The sequence below is a fragment of the Gigantopelta aegis genome, chromosome 12, assembly GCF_016097555.1.
Source record: "Gigantopelta aegis isolate Gae_Host chromosome 12, Gae_host_genome, whole genome shotgun sequence".
NCBI lineage: Eukaryota > Metazoa > Mollusca > Gastropoda > Neomphalida > Peltospiridae > Gigantopelta > Gigantopelta aegis.
Genome location: NC_054710.1, coordinates 29,324,326 through 29,349,028, shown reverse-complemented (window position 1 = coordinate 29,349,028; position 24,703 = coordinate 29,324,326). Strand labels below are relative to the sequence as shown.

The following is a 24,703-nucleotide window of genomic DNA, read 5'->3' as shown; positions in this document are numbered from 1 at the left end:
CCGGGACAGGATTTAGTGCAGTCGGATGATTGCTTGCGTCACAGGGTCAAACCACCTTGGTGGAACCATTCAGCAAATTGTTTTTTTCTCGTTCCAACCAGTGCACCACAACTAGACGAAGACAATGGTATGTGCTCTCCTGTCTATGGGATGGTGCATATAAAAGATCCCTTTATACTAATAGAAAAAATGTAGCGGGTTTTCTCTCTAAGACAACATGTCAAAATTAACAAACGTTTGACATCCAATAGCCAATGATTAAAGAATCAATGTGCTCTAGTGGTGTTGTTAAACAAAACAAACTTTGTTTAGGTATAATCAGGGAACATTTTGTTTTCAAAATCTTGGTTAGTGATATGATGGAGATCTTAGTAAATTACAGAAACAAAGTGTGGGTGGGTAGTTGACTTCACTGTTACTGCACTGCACTGCACTGCACTGAACAGTGGACTGTGGACTGTGGACTGTGGACAGTGGACTGGACTGTGATGGAGATCTTAGGAAATGGCTAATGTAAATTACAGAAACCAACTGTGGGTGGGTGATTGAATTATATGCTATGTCCTGTCCTGTATCTCTGTGTTGTTTTTCTTACAGGACCAGAGGATGTGGGTTGCCGAGCCCCAGACCATCAAGGAACAGTACGTATCATGGAGTTTATCACGCACAGAGTTTAGTTCTGATACTGTTTTTCTGATATCTGTCTATCGTAGAGTTTATCATACACAGATTTTACTTCTGATACTGTTTTTCTGATATCTGTTTATCATGGAGTTTATCATACACAGATTTTAGTTCTGATACTGTTTTTCTGATATCTTTTTATCATAGAGTTTATCATACACAGATTTTAGTTCTGATACTGGTTTTCTGATATCTGTTTATCATGGAGTTTATCATACACAGATTTTAGTTCTGATGCTGTTTTTCTGATATCTGTCTATCATACACAGATTTTAGTTCTGATACTGTTTTTTTATTATATCTTTTTATCATAGAGTTTATCATACACAGATTTTAGTTCTGATACTGGTTTTCTGATATCTGTTTGTCATACACAGATTTTAGTTCTGATTCTGGTTTTCTAATATCTGTTTATCATACACAGATTTTAGTTCTGACTCTGTTTTCTGATATCTGTTTGTCATACACAGATTTTAGTTCTGATACTGTATTTCTGATATCTGTTTGTCATACACAGATTTTAGTTCTGATTCTGTTTTCTGATATCTGTTTGTCATACACAGATTTTAGTTCTGATTCTGTTTTCTGATATCTGTTTGTCATACACAGATTTTAGTTCTGATTCTGTTTTCTGATATCTGTTTGTCATACACAGATTTTAGTTCTGATTCTGTTTTGTGATATCTGTTTGTCCAACATCTCTCTGATGTTTGGGGCGGGAAGTAGCCCAGTGGTAAAGCGTTCGCCTGATGTACGGTCGATTTAGGATTAACCCTGTTGGTGGGCCCATTTGGGATATTTCTCATTACATCCAATACACAACAACTCGTATATCAAAGACAGTGGTGTGTGCTATCATGTCTGTGGAATGGTGCATATAAAAGATCAATTGCTACTAATGGAAAAATGTGGCGGCTTTCTTCTCTAAGGCTATATGTCAGAATTACCAAATGTTTGACATCCAATAGCCGATGATTAATAAATCAATGTGCTCTAGTGGTGTTGTTAAACAAAACAAACTTTAACTTTTCCATCCCATTTCTTTTAAAATGTTTTACATTTTAAAACAATTTTTATTAATTAAATAATACATGTAATAATGATTAATTGAAGCATAAAATGTTAAAGTCTATGTCGTCCTAGTTCTATAGTTTTGATAGGATAGTTCTGAAATATTGATAATTATTGTAAACAACCCTTTAAGAAATCAGAATAAAAGCAAGTCTAGTTATGCCTAACACATTTTTTTTAATGCATTAAAGGGACATACCCTAGTTTCAACCCGTGAAAATTAACACTAAGTTTAGTTAAAGGGACAGACCCTAGTTTCATCCCGTGAAAATTAACACTAAGTTTAGTTAAAGGGACAGACCCTAGTTTCATCCCGTGAAAATTAACACTAAGTTTAGTTAAAGGGACAGACCCTAGTTTCAACCCGTGAAAATTAACACTAAGTTTAGTTAAAGGGACATACCCTAGTTTCATCCCGTGAAAATTAACACTAAGTTTAGTTAAAGGGACAGACCCTAGTTTCAACCCGTGAAAATTAACACTAAGTTTAGTTAAAGGGACAGACCCTAGTTTCATCCCGTGAAAATTAACACTAAGTTTAGTTAAAGGGACATACCCTAGTTTCAACCCGTGAAAATTAACACTAAGTTTAGTTAAAGGGACAGACCCTAGTTTCATCCCGTGAAAATTAACACTAAGTTTAGTTAAAGGGACAGACCCTAGTTTCATCCCGTGAAAATTAACACTAAGTTTAGTTAATCTACAAACCTGTAACACATTTGGATAAAGTTACAATTGAGTGAAACATTCGTCGGTGACTTTGAAATGGTGAAATACCCTCTAAAAATAGACTAAAACTTGACTCCATAGTTGTTACTTCTCAGACGCACGTGCATTTTTTTAAAATACGAGAAATGCATTTTGTGATATTAAAAACACCAGGATGACCAGAAACACTTCGAATGTACGGAAATTGATAATCAAACAATAAAATGTAAGTAAAGTATGATTTGTGTTATCAAAAACGGTTCTAATAGTAAAACATATGCCATAGTGTTTAAAAAGTAGGGTATGTCTCTTTAATTTTGGGACATCATTATACATGGTTGTAATAGATTACACAAAATTAAATGGGTTGTTTCATATAATATATATATATATATATATATATATATATATATATATATATAAAAATACTACATGAGTGGGCGTTAGATACCATTTATCTTACATTGAGTTGTTTTGAAATATATCTAACAATCAAAAGTGATTTGGATATATTTAAACACAAATGAAGTATTCTATTTCTTACATATCCTTTAAAAAAACACCCAGGTTTCAAATAAATTTAAATGTCTTTTCCAGCTAAAATATATTTATAGCCCTAACACATGCAGTTATCTTATATTTGTTTGTTTTGTTTAACAACACTACTGGAGCACATTGATTAGTTAATCATTGGCTATGAGATGTCAAACATTTGGTAATTATGACTTGTAGTCATCAGAGGAAACCTGCTAGATTTTTCCTAATGCAGCTAGGGATCTTTTATATGCACTTTCCCACAGACAGGAAAGCATATACCACAGCCTTTGACCAGATGTGGTGCACTGGTTGGAACGAGAAAAAATACATAATGTAGAATGGATCCACTGAGGTGGTTCGATTCTTCGATGCAAGCACATCAGGTGACAACTCAATGGACTAAGCTAAATCCTGCCTTGCATCACAGACAAGTCCTGTCAACCCTCCCGGATTCCACGGGAGACTCCTTATTTTTGATCAAGTTTCCCGCAGGAAAAATTTTTCTCCCGGGAAATCGTTATTTTCTAAACAAAAAAAATTCAAGCTACCATGGCTGATTTGATTTTGAACTTATTTTCGTGCTTATATCCAATTAAGGTTCAAGCACGCTGTCCTGGGCACACACCTCAGCTATCTGGGCTGTCTGTCCAGGACAGTGGGTTAGTTGTTAGTTGGTTAGTCGTTAGTGAGAGAGAAGAGGGAGTAGTGGCCTTACACCTACCCATTGAGCCCTTAAGAACTCGCTCTGGGTTGGAGCCGGTACCGGGCTGCGAACCCTGTACCTACCAGCCTGTAGTCCGATGGCTTAACCACTGCGCCACCGAGGCCGGTTGTGTATTGACATTCAGTGTTGCCATATATAAAACTATCCAATTTAGTCCTAATAACACCTCTGACTCTTAAAATGTCTTCCCACTGGATTACATAATGCAAAGTTCTGTGGCTGGAAGTGCCAGAGTAGACAGTGACCGCATGCATCAATACACACGATGTCAAAATCACATGTCAAACTAGACTCAAAGCATGACAACAGAAAGACCAATTAGCTGTATAAACAATACTTGTATCAATTAGATTTGTAGGTTTGTGCAGTAAAATATTAGTAACAAGAGTACACTTCAAGGGATTATTTTCCTACGATTAATAAATCTTGTGTTTGACATAACGTTACTCACGGAAATAGGTATAATTCCGGTATATTTCAGACGATGTCAGTAATGAGCTTTTACTTATGGTTAGTAGAAATGATTAGTGGAAATATAATGTTTATTGTATGGTTTAAATAAGTACTACACCACTACCTTATTGTAGTAAAAACTGAATATTAATTTATAAGATTTAGGCCTATATAAATTTGTCTTGGGTCTACTTTTTAGGAAACAGAAATAATGATGATGCAACCTGTAAGTGTAATACCGTGAATGTACTAATTAATGTTTAAATTTTTATTGTTAAGATTTTTGGATAAAAGAGTTATTTTTAAAAATATGTATTAAATTATAATAATATTTAAAAATAATTAAAACAAAATTTAATACATACATGTATATATAATTTAAAAAAATATTTTAATTTAATTTTTTTATTTTATTTATTATTATTATTTTTTAATGCCAATAACTAAGGTTGACAAGTATACATGATATTATGTAGTGTTCTGATAACTTATTGTAGTACTTTTTAAAAACTTGTGTGTTAAATCGTGTGCAATTAAATAATCTCCTGTTTTTTGACAAAATCTCCTGCTTTTTCAACACACACCTCCTGTTTTCTCTTGACTAAAGGTTGACAGGTCTGTAATGGGGATCGATCCCAGGCTAAGTGCGCATCAAGTGAGTGCTTTATGACTTGGCTACGTCCCACCCTATCATAACGTGGCACAGTAGTAATTATTTTTATCCAGCAACCACTGTTTCTTTTCACAGAATATGATGATGGATAAAACAAAGTCATATCATGCAACTAGCAGGATATGACTTTTGACTTTTCTCTCCCAGTCAGAATTCACACACATAACTCGGCATAGTAAAGAAGCTAACCTTTCACACCAGATGTCAACGACAGGCACACTTTAAATGGTATAAAGGAAATAAATATTGCCGTTAACATTCAACTGAAATAGAAGACCATAATTAAGCAGTACCTCCGCTAAGCAAAACCACCAAAATACTACACAGGGTGAACAGGATAGGTCAGAACACAGGGAAAAGTTTGGAAAAGAAAAAGGCAGAAAGAAAGAAAGAGATGCTTTATTTAATGAAGCTCTCGCTATATTTTAGATACAGTGTTACATGGCATTTATCCTGCAACCACCATTTTTATTGACAGAATGTGAAATGTGATGACGGATAAAGAGAAGTCATATCCTGTTACCAGCACGTCACATGCATAGCTATATCACAAAATCACTCATTTGACCTCTAGGTCATCATACAATGGGGCTGAAATAAGAAACATAATAGCTTTTCCCCTTAATTTTTATGGTCTGCAGGATAAAGATAATAACTAGTTAATGATGTTGGATATCTGCTTTATCCTGTTCAGTCCGAATGAGAAATTCCCATTTTTATGGTCTGCAGGATAAAGATAATAACTAGTTAATGATGTAGGATATCTGCTTTATCCTGTTCAGTCCGAATGAGAAATTCCCATTTTTATGGTCTGCAGGATAAAGATAATAACTAGTTAATGATGTAGGATATCTGCTTTATCCTGTTCAGTCCGAATGAGAAATTCCCATTTTTATGGTCTGCAGGATAAAGATAATAACTAGTTAATGATGTAGGATATCTGCTTTATCCTGTTCAGTCCGTTTACTCCTTTGAATTCCATCTCATTTCTTCCCAATCTGGCAACTCCTCCAATCTTTCAACTTATTTCACTGTCCACCTCCACATCCGGGTTCTTGTCTCTCCAACCGTGACATATGCTTGTCTCTTGTTGCTATCTGTGTCACACACCTGTGTTATTCCCTGTCAGCTTTTAGCTATAGGCTATGATCACTTCGGAGAGTGTTTAGTAGTTACTTCTGGCATTGTTAAGAGGCACTTGTAACTACCTAATATGCTCCCCTACTACTGGCGGTTGTTAGTTAGTGCTGTTTGTCAGACCAGCTTCATTAGCGACAGAGGACGAGGATGCCAGGTGCACAGAATTATGCAGAGATTGCACTCGTGGAGGAAGTTGAGACAGGTAGGCGATGATGTGGATGGTTCAGAAGACAGAGTCAGAGGAAACTGACAGAAAGAGTCGAAAGAGGTTGAAATCATGGGAGATATTGGAAAGTTTTTTTATATTAAGATAATGAGAATGGTAGGCAGAGGGTGATAGATGAGAAAGATGAATGAATCTGTGAGCCAGCTTTGATGGGATTTGAACCACTGTCGTCAGTTTCTTAACTACACAGGATAAAGCAGATATGTTGACATAATTAACTATTTATTCTTTTGTGCTTTTTGTGTTACGGGACAAGACGTAACCCAGTGGTAAAGCGTTCGCTTGATGCGCGGTCGGTTTGGGATTGGGTTTGGGCTATTTCTCGCTCCAGCCAGTGCACCATGACTGATATATCAAAGGCCGCGGTATGTGTTATCCTGTCTGTGGGATGGTGCATATAAAAGAGATCCCTTGCTGCTAATAAAAAAAAGAAGAGTAGCCCATGAAGTGGCGACAGCGGGTTTCCTCTTTATATCTGTGTGGTCCTTAACCATATGTCTGATACCATATATAACCGTAAATAAAATGTGTTGAGTGCATTGTTAAATAAAACATTTCCTTCTTCTTCTTACCTACACAGGATAATGTGAGTGCGAGTGCGAATAATTTTTACATGCTCATATACCACTAGAGTTTCGAGCATGTCTGTCCCGGGGCCTGTCTCTGGATAGCCAGGGGCTTGTCCTGGGACAGAAAAAAATTAAGCAGACAATTTTGATATTTACATCCAAAAATTAAATAGTGGGCCTTTAAAATTTTGATGCGCATCTCTAATATAATTAATAAAGAAAATTCTACTCATTAAATTTGGTCGCTAGATTAGATCGGGTGGTCAAAAAGAAATGAGATAAGATGGAGGGTTGGGGGGTAGAGTTGAAAATGGGCAGAATTTTGAAAATAGCAATTAGTAAAAAAGTTAATAGAATTAAAAAAAAGAAGAAAAAAAAAAGAAGAAGTTACAAGCCAAAAATAAAAAGAATTGACTGCTTGGTCGAATATTTATATAATTTGGAGCATTTTAGGACAGTCCAAAAATAAATAAGAGAAAGAAGAGAAGATTAGACTATTTAATAATATTAAAAAAAGAAAAAAGTAATTTCGACAGAAACTTTTGAACGAAGGTCTAAAAGTTTAAAAGTCCGATCTATATGTCCACGTGAGTGGCCTTGTTAAGGCCACACAGGATAATGCAGATATCTTGACCTAATTAACTAGTTATTCTCTTGTGTTTTTTTGTGTTACAGGGAGTGGTGGCTGAAGACAAATCCATCGATGTAGAGGCTGAGGCAGGAAGTACTGTTGTGAACTCTGTGGAGCTGGTAATTATTGATAGGTACAGTGAAACCTGTCTTTACCGGACACCCATGGGACCAAGTGAAAACTCTCATTTAAGGGGTGTCCGGTTTAGAGAGGTTCCAGTCTGTACTGATATTTATAAATGGATTGTGAAATTTTTTCCATTTTGAGGGAATTTCTGTTTACTCAGGGTATCTGTTTTAAAGAGGTTTTCTTCTGTACTGATATTTATAAATGGATTGTGAAATATGTCCCATTTTGAGGGAATTTCTGTTTACTCAGGCAGGGCTTGAAACAGCCTGTGGCCAAGTTGCCAATGTCCTGTTTGGGCGACTTAAATATTAAAAAGGTAATGGCGTTAGTCGCCCAAATAATATTATCTTCTTTAGAGCTATAACATATGAGCCACTGTTAATATTTGTATTCCACATAAAACTCTTGCTCGCGGTTCGCTTACCATAATTTGCCAACATGCATTATTATTTTTTGGGCCACCATATTTTTTTGCGAGTTTCGAATCCTGTTCAGGGTATCTGGTTTAAAGAGGTTTTCTTCTGCACTGATATTTATAAATGGATTGTGAAAAGTGTCCCATTTTGAGGGAATTTCTCTTTACTCAGGGTATCTGGTTTAAAGAGGTTTTATTTTGAGGGAATTACTGTTTACTGAGGGTATCTGGTCTAAAGAGGTTCTGGTCTGCACTGATATTTATAAAATGACCTTAAAAAATTTCCCATTTTGAGGTAATGTCGATATATTGAGGGTATCCTGTTTGAAAAATGTCCCATTTTAAGGTAATTTCGGTTTACTGAGGGTGTCCTGTTTGAAAATTGTCCCATTTTGAGGTAATGTCAATATATTGAGGGTATCCTGTTTGAAAAATGTCCCATTTTGAGGTAATTTTGGTTTACTGAGGGTGTCCTGTTTGAAAAATTTCCCATTTTGAGGTAATTTTGGTTTACTGAGGGTATCTGGTTTAGAGAGATTCTGTTCTATACTGATATTTGTAAATAAACTGGAAATTTCCAGTTTTTACGGAATTCCAGTTTACTCTGGTATCTTATTTAGAGAGGGCCTCTTCTGATATTTATAAATAAACTGTGAATATTTCCAGTTCTTAAGGAATTCCAGTTTATTGGGGTATCTGGTTTAGAGACATTCTGTTTTCTGATATTTATAAATAAACTGAACATTTCCAGATCTGTCCCGGATCAGGACTCTGGCTGCCCAGAGACGGGACCCTTGACAGACATGCTCAAAACCTTTGTGGTATAGGAGCATGTTAAAATATATTGCATTCACACATTTCCAGTTCTTACGAAATTCCAGTTTATGGGGGTTTCTGGTTTAGATATGTTCTGTTCTGTTCTGATATTTATAAATAAACTGTGAACATTTCCAGTTCTTAAGGAATTCCAGTTTATTGGTGTTTCTGGTTTAGATATGTTCTGTTCTCAGGATTTCTGCCAGAAAATAATTTGATGGTATGTAATAAAAACAAAACAGATCACAAGTGCCCCTGCTAGGTAGTTATAGTACCTGGACCCGTGCTTATAAAACTTTTATTAGAGTCCAGACTCAATCTAAAATGACTTCGCACACATACAATCTGTATGGCGTTGTCATGACATTAGTGTCTCAGACTCTATTAGAGTCTAGAGTCTCGAGTCTAGACTCTAACAGTTTTATAAGCACCAGGCCATATTTTAAATATTTTGAAACTGGACACTGCACTTCATGTGGTTTGACAAATCTTGAATCACGGTTCTCTTACAATAAAAATAAATAGTTCTAAAAATTCTAAAAATGTATCCCACGAATTTCCAAGATTTTAGGCTACGTAATTTTACCCTTCGTACCCTTTGGCAGAAAGTCTGGAACCTCTGTAGTGATATTTATAAATGGAACGTGAAAAATTGCCAATTATTTTGGAATTCCATTTTATACTGAAAGTATTCACGTGTGTTCAGGGGGATGAGCGCTTGCAGACAATTTGACTGGCACCATTGTCTTTTATCACTTGACATTCATCTAACATTGGGCACAAAAACCAGTCTAGCTAGGATCCATTACTTACTAAATTACTTCAGGTATATTAATTATCTTTTCAACATTACCTGTCCTCAAATAAGTGCACCCCCCCCCCCCCCCCCCCCCCCCCCCCCCATATGACTAGTAGTCTGGTCTGAACATCCCAAAAGCCAATGGGATGGCCTAAGTTTCTTCTACTGTATGCTCTCTCTAGTTCTGGTCATGTGACTGTAACTTTCTTCTCTTTTTCCTTCGCTGTTTGGTTCGGACGTCTTTTTATTTGGCTCTGATTTATTCGGAGTCATTTATCTGGTTTTTCTTACCTATATTGCTTGTATTATGTGGGGAATTCGTCCTACATATTATTACAATCTGATAGTGTATTTATTTTGGCGTAATACACTTGGTGGTTTCTGCATTTACATTATTTAACTTTTTTTATTTATTTCAGCCACTTCTTGCAAATAAGAAAAAACATAAAGCAATAACCCTGTGGAGTGCTCTTAAAATACCCGTAAGTGTTTTCATTGTTTATCACATCTGCAAGTAAAATTAAGTTAGATAAAAAATATTTTACGAAGTTGTAGACGAATATCAGGAGATGATGTATGTTTTCGTTTCCAATTAAGTGTTTTCTTTTGAAATTAGCCTGACCTCTGACAAATGGCGTGTTCCCCCCTATGTAAGTAGACTGGTCTGAACCAACAGCCAGTACGTGGGATGGAAGGAAGGAAATGGTTTATTTAACGACACTCTCAACACATTTAATTTACGGTTATATGGCATCGGACATATTGTTAAGGACCACACAGATATTGAGAGAGGAAACCCGCTGTCGCCACTTCATGGGTTACTCTCTCTTTTTTTTGATTAGTAGCAAGGAATCTTTTATATGCACCATCCCCTAGACAGAATAGCACATACCACGGCCTTTGATGTACCAGTCGTGATGCACTGGCTGGAACGAGAAATAGCCCAATGGGCCCCACCGACCGTACATCAAGCGAGTGCTTTACCACTGGGCTACGCCTCGCCCCCTAATAATAAATAAATAACACTTGTGAGAATGCTGCCATCTTTAAGTCACACTTGGGATGACTGAAAATCTTCCAGTAAGTTTCTAGTTTATAAAACAAAAACATATATGCATAGGAGGGTCTAAATGGGGTGGTGTGTCTTTACACTGGACCCCCCCCCCCCCCCCCCCCCCCCCCGAAAAAAACAAATCCTGACTGCGATGTGGATAGCCATTTGTCATTAACTGAGGATCTATACATGGCTGCCACGTCTATGTTGAGTAACAAAGATGGCAAGGAGCCCAGTGGTAAAGTGCTTGCTTGATGCGCGGTCAGTTTGGGATCGATCCCCATCGATGGGCCCATTGGGCTATTTCTTGTTCTAGCGAGTGTTCCATAGCTGGCATATCAAAGGCCGTGGTATGTGAATCCTTTCTGTAGGATGATGCATATAAAATATCCCTTGCTACTAATGAAAACAAATGTAGTGGGTTTCCTCTCAAAAACTACTATGTCAAAATTACCAAATATATGTATCCAAGAGCCGATGATTAATAAATTAATGTGCTCTAGTGGTGTCGTTAAACAAAACAAACCTTTTTAAAGATGGCAATGTCCATTGAGAAAATTATTCAAAAGTGACTCATTAAAGAAAAATGCATTAGCCAAATACTAAATGTTGGAGTTACTTTATATAAGAATGAGCAATTGACTAATTTGGCAATGATCATTTTGAGCCCTGAGTATAGATAATGCATGCTAGTGTACTGTGGAACACTGAAGGTGCCTTTTTCAAATACTGCATCTCCTCCCTAAGGGGCAGGACGTAGCTCAGTAGTACAGCGCTCGCCTGATGCGTGATCGGTCTAAGATCGATTCCCGTCGGTGGGCCAATTGGGCTATTTCTCGTTCCAGCCAGTGCTCCACAACTGGTGTAACAAAGGCTGTGGTATGTACTACCTGTCTGTGGGATGGTGCATATAAAAGATCCCTTGCTGCTAATTGAAAAGAGTAGCCAATGAAGTGGCGACAGCGGGTTTCCTCTCTCACTATCTGTGTGGTCCTTAACTATATGTCTGACACCATATAACCGTAAATAAAATGTGTTGAGTGCGTCGTTAAATAAAACATTTCCTTCCTTCCTTCCTCCTCCCTAAACACACAGAGAGCCCGCTTCAGACATTGCACGCCCACCCTAGACAAATTTTAGATCCTTCCCTGTATGCAGTTTAAACTATGACAGAGAAGTCACTTGTTTAGTGCAGCACTTTACTTTACGTTACTCATACATATTTTGATGCTTATATCCAATTAAGGTTCAAGCATGCTGTCCTGGGCACACATCTCAGCTACCCAGGACAGTGGGTTAGCTGTTAATTGTTAGTGGTTAGTGAGAGAGAAGAGGGTGTAGTTGTCTTACACCTACCCATTATTAAAACTCGCTCTGGGTGGGAGCCGGTACCAGGCTGCGAACCCTGTATCCACCAGTCTGTAGTCCGATGGCTTAACCACTGCTCCACTGAGGCTGGTTGTTGATGTGTATCCAAATTGTAAAAAATGTGAAAAGAGTTCTCTCCCTTCCATTATATATTGAAAAAATGACCAGTCTAATAACACAGATTACGCAGCTGTCATCTCGGATACAAGACAAAACAATACTTTATCTGCAGAGTACACAATACATACACTAGATTTAAATAAAACTGACAATACACTCACAACATACACACAAAATAGTTGAAAATACATAAATAGGTTAATTAAAAATATTAATTAATGATTTCAGTAAGAACAGTAGCAGGATGTATCTGGTTTTATCTTGTGGAATGGTATACTGTAATGTATCTGGATAAAGTTACAATAGAGTAATTTCAGTTGTCAAAAATGGCTTTAATAGTGAGAAAAAGACTGAAAAAAGTTTGTTTTGTTTAACCATACCATTAGAGCACATTGATTTATTAACCATCAGCTATTGGATGTCGAACATTAGGTAATTTCGACATATAGTCTTAGAGAGGAAACCCGCTACATTTTTCCATTAGTAGCAAGGGATCAGTAAGAATAACACATACCACAACCTTTGATATACCAGTCGTAGTGCACTGGTTGGAACGACAAATTTCCCAATTGGCCTACCGAAGGAGATCGACCCTAAACCGACCGCACACTAAGCGAGCACTTTACCACTGGGCTACGTCCTGCCCCTAGGCATTGTTTTAAAGGGACATTCCTGAGTTTGCAGCACTTTACCACTGGGCTACATCCTGCCCCATGGCATTGTTTTAAAGGGACATTCCTGAGTTTGCAGCACTTTTTAATATAATATCGACTAACAGAGACTTTTTAACGATTGTAATTACATATCAAATATATTTTTCTGAATAAAATATTAGTGGCTGTATATTAAATGTGTTTCTGATCGTCCTAATATTTGTAGTAGGTTAAATTTCATTTTATTTCCTAAAAACTATTTTTTCGTACGTACGAAATTATTTTAAGACAAACTCCAGTTTGGGCTTCTTACAAATATTAAGATGACCAAAAAGACATTGAATATACAGACACTGATATTCTAAGCAAAAAAATATATTTAATATGTAAGTTTAATCGTAGAACTATTTTATTAGTCGGAAACATCTTACAATGTAGCAAACTCGGGAATGTCCCTTTAACCATTGTATAATGCTAAACTGGTAGCACAGGGAAGGGCATGTGTTTTGGTGGTTATGATGAGCAAGACTCTACAACTATAGTCATTGAGTCAGTCAGTCAGTCAGTCAGTCAGTCAGTCAGTCAGTCAGTCAGTCAGTCAGTCAGTCAGTCAGTCAGTCAGTCAGTCAGTCGTTCAGTCAGTGAGTATCAGTGAATGTGTCGGTGAGTGTGTCAGTGAGTATGTCGGTGAATGAATGAACACACGGTATGTGTTATCCTGTCTGTGGGATGATGCATTTAAAATATACTTTGCTCCTAATGGAAAAATATAGCTGGTTTCCTCTTAGACTATATGTCAGAATTACAAAATGTTTAACATCCAGTATTTTAATATTTATTAGCCTAAATAGACAATTCAAGTATCCCTAATTACATTAATGTTGTTTTTGGTTTTTTTGCAGGGTGTTTTAGAATTTGCGCTGTGTCTATTTTTTGCCAAACTAGTCAGCTATACATTCCTGTTTTGGTTGCCAAAATATATCTCTGCCAGACGACGTAAGTACCGATACTTGACTTAGTTTTTGATGGGGTCATTCTCATACAGTTCAACTTGTACTGCTCTTGAAACACAGTGTGGCCAATAGTATTAATTTCATTAAGTGCACCCTTGCTGTGGTCTCCAGTTGTAGATTGAGCAACGTAGTTCTTAGCACCCAAATGGACAACCGGAAGTAATTTGAGGGTCCGTAATAAAAAACAAAACAGACAAATCATTATAACATAATTATGTGCCCCTAATATTAGGTGGTTTTGAGTCTGAAATCTTCTAAAATTGTACTCTAACTTTAGTTTTATTTGGTAGTTGATAGATCTTTGAGATATTTGCCAATTTTACCATAATACCAACCCCAAAAAAAAGAATTAAGGCAGAGCTTCTGGAATTTTTATTAAATCCAATCGCCATGGGATCAGTAATTTTTTGAATTTACTAAACACGATTCACTAGTCCTACTTTACTTTAATTTAATAACATTTTACTGATAGTAATAATTGGATATGTCACCTAAAGAGGGAGACAGAGCTTAAAACCTTTAGATTTGGGGGGGGGGGGGGGGGGGGGGGGGGATATTCATAAATACAAAATAGACTTAAATGCAGCATTTGACAACTTTTTTTCACTAGCCGTTGGGCATGGCAATAGTAGTTATTTACTAGCCAAACATTGAATATCATTAGCCATGGGTGTGGGGCTACCATAAACTAGAAGCTCTCATTAAAAAAATATAAAAAGATATGTGTAGGTATATATGTATGTACAATGTATGTGTATGTGTATGTATACATGTATAGATATATATATATATATATATGTATGTATGTGTGTATGTATCTATATGTGCATACATGTATATATGAAATATGTTATAATTTTATTATTATTGTACATTGTAACATGGTGATTCAAGGTACCCCAACCTTGATATTGCCAGTGATCTGGGGTAATAAAGTTAAAAAAATAAAAATATTCAACTTATTTTCGTGCTTATATCCAATTAAGCACACTGTCCTGGGCACACACCTCAGCTATCTGGGCTGTCTGTCTAGGACACAGGGTTAGTTGTTAGTTTGTTAGCAATTAGTGAGAGAGAAGAGGGTGTAGTGTTCTTACACCTACCCACTGAGTCATTAAAACTTGCTGGTAACCAGCTGCGAACCCTGTACCTACCAGCCTTATGTCTGATGTCCTAACCACGACACCACCAAGGCCGGTGAAGCTCTGATTAAGGTTTGCCTGAATGTTTGTGTGTTTTGTTTCTTTCAGCTGAATACACGGCTAAAACAGCTGCTGATCTCTCTACATTCTTTGACATTGGTGGAATAGCAGGTCGGTTCAAATATTTAAAAACAATTTCACTTCACTGTTGTTGGGTTTTTTGTTTTCTCTTTATTTATTTATTTATCTATCTATGTATCTATGTATCTATCTATCTATCTATCTATCTATCTATCTATTTATCTATATCTATCTATCTATCTATCTGTCTATCTATATCTATCTATCTATATCTATCTATCTATCTATCTATCTATCTATCTATTTTTTTATTTTGTTTAACGACACCACTAAAGCACATTAATTTATTCATCATCGACTAGTGGATGTCAACCGTTTGGTGATTTTGACGTATAGTCTTAGTGAGAGAACCCGCTACATATTTCAGTTAGTAGCAAGGGATCTATGATGTGCATCATCCAGCAGACATGACAGCCAGACCTGTCAACCTTTAGTCAAGAGAAAGCAGGAGGTGTGTGTTGAAAAAGCAGGAGATTTTGTCAAAAAGCAGGAGATTTTTTAAATTCACACAATTTAACCCAAAATAGCAATATTAAAAAAAAACATTATTACAATAAGTTATATGAATACTACATAATGTCATATATACTTCTTAACCTTAGATCTTGGCATTTCTTTTTAAATTTAAATAGTACATTTACGGTATTACACTTACAGCCTTACAGGTTGCGTTACATTATCATTTGTGGTTAGTGTACCTAAGTACCAAAGACAAATTTATATAAATCTTATAAATTAATATTCAGTTTTTACTATAATGAGGAACGGTGGCATGGTACTTATTTAAAATCATAATGATGCAATAAACATTGTATTTTCATTAATCATAAGTAAAACCTCATTACGGACATCGTGTGAAATATACCGGAATTATACCCATTTCCGTGAGTAACTTTATGTCAATGTCAAACACAACATTTTTTAATTGTACAAAAATAATTTCTTGAAGTGTACCCTTATAACCAACATTTTACTGCACAAACATACAAAATTAACTGACACAAAGTATGTTTATACAGCTAATTGGTCTTTTCGTTGTCTTGCTGTGACATGTGATTTTAAAATGCATCGTGTGTATCGCTGTCAACTCGGAGTCTGGCAGTTCAGATTCGTCATAGTTGCATTATGTAATCCAGTGGGAAGACATTTTACAATTCAGAGGTGTTATTAGAACTAAATTGGATAGTTTTTTTTTTATTATATGGCAACACTGAATGTCAATACACAGCCTGTTGAATTAGCGGCAACACGCTTCGTAGCCATTACGATGACAACAAACATTATAATAACACGCCATTTTATAAACTCCATGTGCTTTTTTAACAATATAAATAGGCTATCCCACAATTCTCACTTCGGCAAAGGTTAAACAGTCGGGACAATTCGGCCTGCTACATTCTCAGAAACCGAAAGTAGTCAACATTTTCCGAATGAGAAAAAAAAAGGCAGAGTTACTTCCCTTATGTTTTGAAAAAAGAGGATCGATTTTTTTTTTATGCTTACAAAAATGTCATTTAACAGGAGAAACTGTCTCCTGCACAGGGGTGAGGAGATTTGATCAAATACCAGGAGACTCCCGCGGAATCCGGGAGGGTTGACAGGTCTGATGACAGCACATACCACAGCTTTTTATATACCAGTCGTGTGTAGCTGGTTAGTCCCCTACTCGTCCCAACTACAGGGAACTATAGCTTTTGTTTCTGTCTTGACTGTCTGTCTGTCCATCCATCCATCCGTCCGTCTGACCATCTGTCCCACATATAGTTTCACAGACATTTTTTTAGTCCTCCAGTTGCAGGGGACTATAAGTTTTGTTTTTGTCTTGTATGTCTGTCTGTCCGGCCATCCGTCATTCCATCTATCTGTCTATCCGTCTGTCTGTCCATCCATCCGTCCATCTGTCTGTCCGTCTGTCCCACATATAGTTTCACAGACATTTCTTTCTGTTGACTGTGGTTGCATACAATTCCATAGCACCATACAAAAAAATGTCTTTCTGGCAGAAACATTGCCTGCTGATACAACTGGAGGGGATTAAGGTTTCTTGTCCGTCTTTCTTGCTGTCCCACAGTAGTTTTCTGGACGATATAGTTACTACTATGGTGAATTTGTTTTCTGATTTCAGGAGGTATTGTAGTGAGTGTGATATCGAACAAAACAGAACTTTAATGTGTATAGTCAGTGTTTCTGCCAGAAAAAAGTTTTTTTGGTATGGCACAACGAAATTTAATATTTACAGTTGTGTGTGCTGAATGTGATAGGGCGTCTTGGGGTCTATGCCAGAAGGAAAATGTGTTTGGTTTAGGGTTAGGGTTAAGAAAATCGTACATTAATGATAAGAGTCATTAATTTTATCAAAAGGTCAACTTATCTGCAAAATATTTGGGTATGGCACCATACCCATTTTATCCTCTGGCAGAAACCCTGATGGTGTAGTTTACTCCAATGATTAATTTGTTTTCTGATTTTAGGTGGTATTATAGTGGGTGTGATATTGGACAAAACAGAACTGTGATGTGTTTGGTGTAGCGTGGCAGTGATGAATTTGTTTTCTGATTTCAGGAGGTATTGTAGTGGATGTGATATCAGACAAAACAGAAATTTGATGTGTATGGCGTAATTACTCCAATGTTTAATTTGTTTTCTGATTTCAGGAGGTATTGTAGTGGGTGTGACAAAACAGAAATTTAATGTGTATGGTGTCGTTACTCCAATGATAAATTTGTTTTCTGATTTCAGGAGGTATTGTAGCGGGTGTGATATCAGACAGAACAGGTGCCAGAGCTTCCACGTGTATGGTGATGCTATTACTAGCCGCCCCGATGGTGAGTAACCTCGGATATTTAACACCGTCATCTCTGTCACAGAGAACCGGCCTTGGTGGCGTCGTGGTAGGCCATCGGTCTACAGGCTGGTAGGTACTGGGTTCGGATCCCAGTCGAGGCATGGGATTTTTAATCCAGATACCGACTCCAAACCCTGAGTGAGTGCTCCGCAAGGCTCAATGGGTAGGTGTAAACCACTTTCACCGACCAGTGATCCATAACTGGTTCAACAAAGGCCATGGTTTGTGCTATCCTGCCTGTGGGAAGCGCAAATAAAAGATCCCTTGCTGCTAATCGGAAGAGTAGTCCATATAGTGGCGACAGCGGGTTTCCTCTCAAAATCTGTGTGGTCCTTAACCATATGTCTGACGCCATATAACCGTAAATAAAATGTGTTGAGTGCATCGTTAAATAAAACACTTCTTTCTTTCTTTCTCTGTCACAGAGGACATGGGCAGAGTTCCAGCCTGAAGTGTGATATGTCGCAGGATCAAACTCCCTCAATGGACTTGGGTTGTTTTTTGTTGTTTGCTTGTAACAACCAGTGCCCCTAAAACTGGTATATCAAAGGCTGTGATGTGTGCAGTCCTGTCTATGGGATGGTGCATATAAAAGATCCTTGCAGGTTTCAACCTAAGACTACATGTTAAAATTATCAATAGACTCAGGGTAGACCAGTGTCACATGACAGGTATATCAAAGGCTGTGGTATGTGCAGTCCTGTCTGTGGCAGATTGTGTATAAAAAATCCCTTGCTGCTAATGTAAAAATGTAACAGGTTTCTTCTAAGACTACATGTCAGAATTATCAAATGGACTTGGGGTATTTTTTCCTGTGACAACCAGTGGCACATGACGGGTATATCAAAGGCTGTGGTATGTGCAGTCCTGTCTGTGGGAGAGTGTATACAAAATCCCTTGCTGCTAATGTAAAATTTTTTGCAGATTTTCTCTAAGACTATCAGAATTATCAAAAGGACTCTGGGTATTTTTATCCTGTGGCCATAGTACTTGTAGTACTGTACATATGTATTGTTCTGTCTGGGAAAGTACATACAGAATCAGTGACTGCCATTTGACGGGTGCAATCAAACCCACGCCCGTATAACATATGTCGCGGCATGAAAAAACGCTCCCCGTAACAAATTTGCAGGGTGAAAATTTTATACTGTTAACTGATATCATTTTGGGGAAACAGTAGTTTTTTCCTTATTATAACATGTATCAACTGTTCTCATTGGATGTATGTAAGCGGAAGTCGTACTGTCTGTCGAAATATTCGGAACACTTCGGCCTATTTCTATTCGTAATCAGCTGAGATATTCCAAGTTACCAGTAATTTGCAGAACGGGCGGGTGACGTGTGTTGCTTTTGTAGTAATCTGGCAAATTGACTGTAACCAATGTCAAAATAAAACCATATTGCTATGTTTATTTACTTGTTTACTTACTATTAACTCTGTGTTATATTTAATTATCGGTTTTACTTTCAAAATGTTTGCGTGTTATCAGGGGGGCGGAAATTAGGCATGGCTAGCTCTGGGTCAAAAGAAAATTACGCCAAATTATCAAATAAACTTCAAAAATTGCATAAATCCAGCTATATCCTATCAAAATATCAATTATTTAATAAAATTATTTCGCCAAATTAAAATAAATTTTGCCAAATGTTTTTGAAACTCGCCATTGGCAAATTTGGCGAGTGGCAGAGCTAGCCAGATTTGTCGGATACACTTACGCCTGACATCAGACGGATGTGTGACGTCGAAAGTTAACCACGCTTCCTAGTTAAACTTCAAAATGACAGTGATTAAATTAATATTTCTTTCATGATTATTAGTGGTAAACTTGTTAATAGGACTAAAATTAAAAGCACATTGATTTATTAATCATCGACTATTAGATGTCAGAGAGGAAACCCGCTACATTTTTCCATTATTAGCAACGGATCTTTTATATGCACCATCCCTAATATGGCAGTCACTGCAGAAGATTGCTCTTTTTTCGATCGGTATGTCTGTCTCTATTTGCCTGCCTGTCTGTCTCTATTTGCCTGCCTGTCTGTCTCTATTTGCCTGACCGGCATCGGTGGCGTCGAGGTTAGGCCATCGGTCTACAGGCTGGTAGGTACTGGGTTCGGATCCCAGTCGAGACATGGGATTTTTAATCCAGATACCGACTCCAAACCCTGAGTGAGTGCTCTGCATGGCTCATTGGGTAGGTGTAAACCACTTGCACCGACCAGTGATCCATAACTGGTTCAACAAAGGCCATGGTTTGTGCTATCCTGCCTGTGGGAAGCGCAAATAAAAGATCCCTTGCTGATAATCGGAAAGAGTAGCCCATGAAGTGGCAACAGCGGGTTTCCTCTCAAAATCTGTGTGGTCCTTAACCATATGTCTGACGCCATAAATAAAATGTGTTGAATGCGTCGTTAAATAAAACATTTCCTTCCTTTTTTCTCTCTCACTAACAATTAACAACTAACCCACTGTCCTGGACAGACAGCCCAGGTAGCAGAGGTGTGTGCCCAGGACAGCGTACTTGAACCTTAATTGGATATAAGCACGGAAATAAGTTGAAATGAAATGAAATGTGTATAGCTTTATGAAGTACTGTTACAGATCAAGTTTGATTTTCATGGCGATATACCCATTTTTGACAGAGTTGTGGCCCTTGAATCTAGGAGATACAAAAATTTGTTGGGCCCATGCATATTTGCAGTGATGTTATTAGTTCTGGAATTGCCTTTATGTGTTTTGTACTTTCACTTTCATTTTCATTCTTCTTTCAGATGTATGTTTATGATTTGTATGGAAGTGTGAGTTATGCACAGAATGCAGGTAAGTTGAAAAGAATAAAAATGTTAATGTCAACATTTCTAAAACATTGTTAGAAATTTGGCGACTTGTGTTTTAAAGGACAGGCTCATGTACGCCAGTTGGCAATTCACCGAAAACAAATGGAATTGTCAGCTGGTGAATAAATAATTTTCTTACACACCCGTTGGTGAGAACACCATACATTATTTTTGGTTACACATACCCTGTTTACACACATACGTGTGTTAACAATTTCAAGACATATGACTGGCTGCTCCTAGGTGATGACCAGGCCATCAGTACCATGCAGCCAATGAAAAACAACACAGTGAAAATAGATTACACTATGACGTATAGTTAACGTGACATGTGTCTGTGACGTGTAAGTTCGCTACAAGTGCAACTGCTGTAAATAACTTTTATTTGAAAAAGATGTTAAAATTTACTTAAAACCTGGTTTTTGAGGATAGGTAAGAAATAGAATAATACATTTGTGTCCATTAGATACCATTTATCTCACAACTCGTTGTTTAAAAATGTATCAAACTCGCTTTTGCTCGTTAGATACATTTTAAAACAACTTGTGAGATAAATGGTATCTAACAGCCACTCACCGGCCTTGGTGGCATAGTGGTTAGGCCATCGGTCTACAGGCTGGTAGGTACTGGGTTCGGATCCCAGTCGAGGCATGGGATTTTCAATCCAGATACCGACTCCAAACCATGAGTGAGTGCTCCGCAAAGCTCAATGGGTAGGTGTAAACCACTTGCACCGACCAGTGATCCATAACTGGTTCAACAAAGGCCATGATTTGTGCTATCCTGCCTGTGGGAAGCGCAAATAAAAGATCCCTTGCTGCTAATCGGAAAGAGTAGCCCATGTAGTGGTGACAGAGGGTTTCCTCTCAAAATCTGTGTGGTCCTTAACCATATGTCTGCCGCCATATAACCATAAATAAAATGTGTTGAGTGCGTCGTTAAATAAAACATTTCTTTCTAACAGCCACTCATGTATTATTGTCTATCCCCACATTGCCAAACTGGCAAGAATTAACTCTTAACATCTGGGGATAAAGATGGTGAACTAAGTCGGTGTTTCTAGAAACACAAATAACTTTAAATTTGATTTTGTTTTTCACATATATGGTCATGTTTATAATACGTATATATGGTCATGTTTATAATACGCATATATGGTCATGTTTATAATACGCATATATGGTCATGTTTATAATACGCATATATGGTCATGTTTATAATACGCATATATGGTCATGTTTATAATACGCATATATGGTCATGTTTATAATACGCATATATGGTCATGTTTATAATACGCATATATGGTCATGTTTATAATACGCATATATGGTCATGTTTATAATACCTTCAGGTCCTAAATTCAGCCACACAGCAGATGTCCCTGCATGTTGTTCACTGTTACAGAGCATAGTCCTAACACCTTCTTATTAAAGGGACATACCCTACGTTTTAAACACTACAACATATTTTTTTTTACAATTAGAGCCATGTTTTGATAAATGAAATCGGAAATTTTTTAGATTTTATTGTTTAGATGATTCATTTCCATATATTCAAAGTGTTTTTGGTCATCCTGGTGTTTTTAATATCAGAAAATTAATTTTTCATATTTTTAAAAACACACGTGCATCTGAGAAGTAACAGTTATGGAGTCGACTTTAATCTTTTTTTAGAGGGTATTTTTACCATTTCAAAGTCACAGACTTATGTTTCACTCAACTGTAACTTTATTCAAATGTTTTACAGGTTTGTAGATTAACTAAATTTAGTGTTATTTTTTACATGTTGAAATTAGCATCTGTCTCTTTAACATCTTCTTATTAACTTTTTGACTACTGGATTAATTTTTGAAAACAAACAAACATTTGGAGTGGGCAGTGTTTGAAATAAGCACTTATCCATTTGTCCTGGCAAGTGACAATCTGCTGGGACAAGTAAAATGTACCTTAATGGCTGTCCAGTGGACAAGTAAACATGTATAATAAACACTTATCTATTTGTCCTGGCAAGTGACAATCTGCTGGGACAAGCAAAACGAACCTTAATGGCTGTCCAGTGGACAAGTAAACATGTATAATAAACACTTATCTATTTGTCCTGGCAAGTGACAATCTGCTTGGACAAGCAAAACGAACCTTAGTGGTTGTCCAGTGGACAAGTAAACATGTATAATAAACACTTATCCATTTGTCCTGGCAAGTGACAATCTGCTGGGACAAGCAAAACGAACCTTACTGGTTGTCCAGTGGACAAGTAAACATGTATAATAAACACTTATCTATTTGTCCTGGCAAGTGACAATCTGCTTGGACAAGCAAAACGAACCTTAGTGGTTGTCCTGTGGACAAGTAAACATGTATAATAAACACTTATCTATTTGTCCTGGCAAGTGACAATCTGCTTGGACAAGCAAAACGAACCTTAGTGGTTGTCCAGTGGACAAGTAAACATGTATAATAAACACTTATCTATTTGTCCTGGCAACTGACAATCTGCTTGGACAAGCAAAACGAACCTTAGTGGTTGTCCAGTGGACAAGTAAACATGTATAATAAACACTTATCCATTTGTCCTGGCAAGTGACAATCTGCTTGGACAAGCAAAACGAACCTTAGTGGTTGTCCAGTGGACAAGTAAACATGTATAATAAACACTTATCTATTTGTCCTGGCAAGTGACAATCTGCTTGGACAAGCAAAACGAACCTTAGTGGTTGTCCAGTGGACAAGTAAACATGTATAATAAACACTTATCTATTTGTCCTGGCAAGTGACAATCTGCTGGGACAAGCAAAATGTACCTTAATGGCTGTCCAGTGGACAAGTAAACATGTATAATAAACACTTATCTATTTGTCCTGGCAACTGACAATCTGCTTGGACAAGCAAAATGTACCTTAATGGCTGTCCAGTGGACAAGTAAACATGTATAATAAACACTTATCCATTTGTCCTGGCAAGTGACAATCTGCTGAGACAAGCAAAACAAACCTTAGTGGTTGTCCAGTGGACAAGTAAACATGTATAATAAACACTTATCTATTTGTCCTGGCAAGTGACAATCTGCTGGGACAAGCAAAACGAACCTTAATGGCTGTCCAGTGGACAAGTAAACATGTATAATAAACACTTATCCATTTGTCCTGGCAAGTGACAAACTGCTGGGACAAGCAAAACGAACCTTACTGGTTGTCCAGTGGACAAGTGGACAAGTAAACATGTATAATAAACACTTATCCATTTGTCCTGGGAAGTGACAATCTGCTGGGACAAGCAAAACGAACCTTAATGGCTGTCCAGTGGACAAGTAAACATGTATAATAAACACTTATCCATTTGTCCTGGCAAGTGACAAACTGCTGGGACAAGCAAAACGAACCTTAGTGGTTGTCCAGTGGACAAGTAAACATGTATAATAAACACTTATCTATTTGTCCTGGCAAGTGACAATCTGCTTGGACAAGCAAAACGAACCTTAGTGGTTGTCCAGTGGACAAGTAAACATGTATAATAAACACTTACCCATTTGTCCTGGCAACTGACAATCTGCTGGGACAAGCAAAATGTACCTTAATGGCTGTCCAGTGGACAAGTAAACATGTATAATAAACACTTATCTATTTGTCCTGGCAAGTGACAATCTGCTTGGACAAGCAAAACGAACCTTAGTGGTTGTCCAGTGGACAAGTAAACATGTATAATAAACACTTATCTATTTGTCCTGGCAACTGACAATCTGCTTGGACAAGCAAAACGAACCTTAGTGGTTGTCCAGTGGACAAGTAAACATGTATAATAAACACTTATCTATTTGTCCTGGCAAGTGACAATCTGCTGGGACAAGCAAAATGTACCTTAATGGCTGTCCAGTGGACAAGTAAACATGTATAATAAACACTTATCCATTTGTCCTGGCAAGTGACAATCTGCTGGGACAAGCAAAACGAACCTT

At 37.2% G+C, this 24,703-nt stretch overlaps 1 protein-coding gene across 2 annotated transcripts in view; it reads left to right on the top strand.

The window, feature by feature from the left end:
- LOC121386443 (glucose-6-phosphate exchanger SLC37A2-like) overlaps positions 1–24,703 on the top strand; it is a 113,246-nt gene that overhangs the window by 44,873 nt on the left and 43,670 nt on the right. For both annotated transcript variants that reach the window (XM_041517343.1, XM_041517341.1), the window contains exons 8-14: positions 598–641; positions 7,461–7,535; positions 9,995–10,057; positions 13,673–13,766; positions 15,034–15,096; positions 17,806–17,891; positions 20,684–20,732. In XM_041517343.1, coding sequence (XP_041373277.1) covers positions 598–641; positions 7,461–7,535; positions 9,995–10,057; positions 13,673–13,766; positions 15,034–15,096; positions 17,806–17,891; positions 20,684–20,732 — 474 coding nt within the window. The remainder of the gene's footprint in view (positions 1–597; positions 642–7,460; positions 7,536–9,994; positions 10,058–13,672; positions 13,767–15,033; positions 15,097–17,805; positions 17,892–20,683; positions 20,733–24,703) is intronic.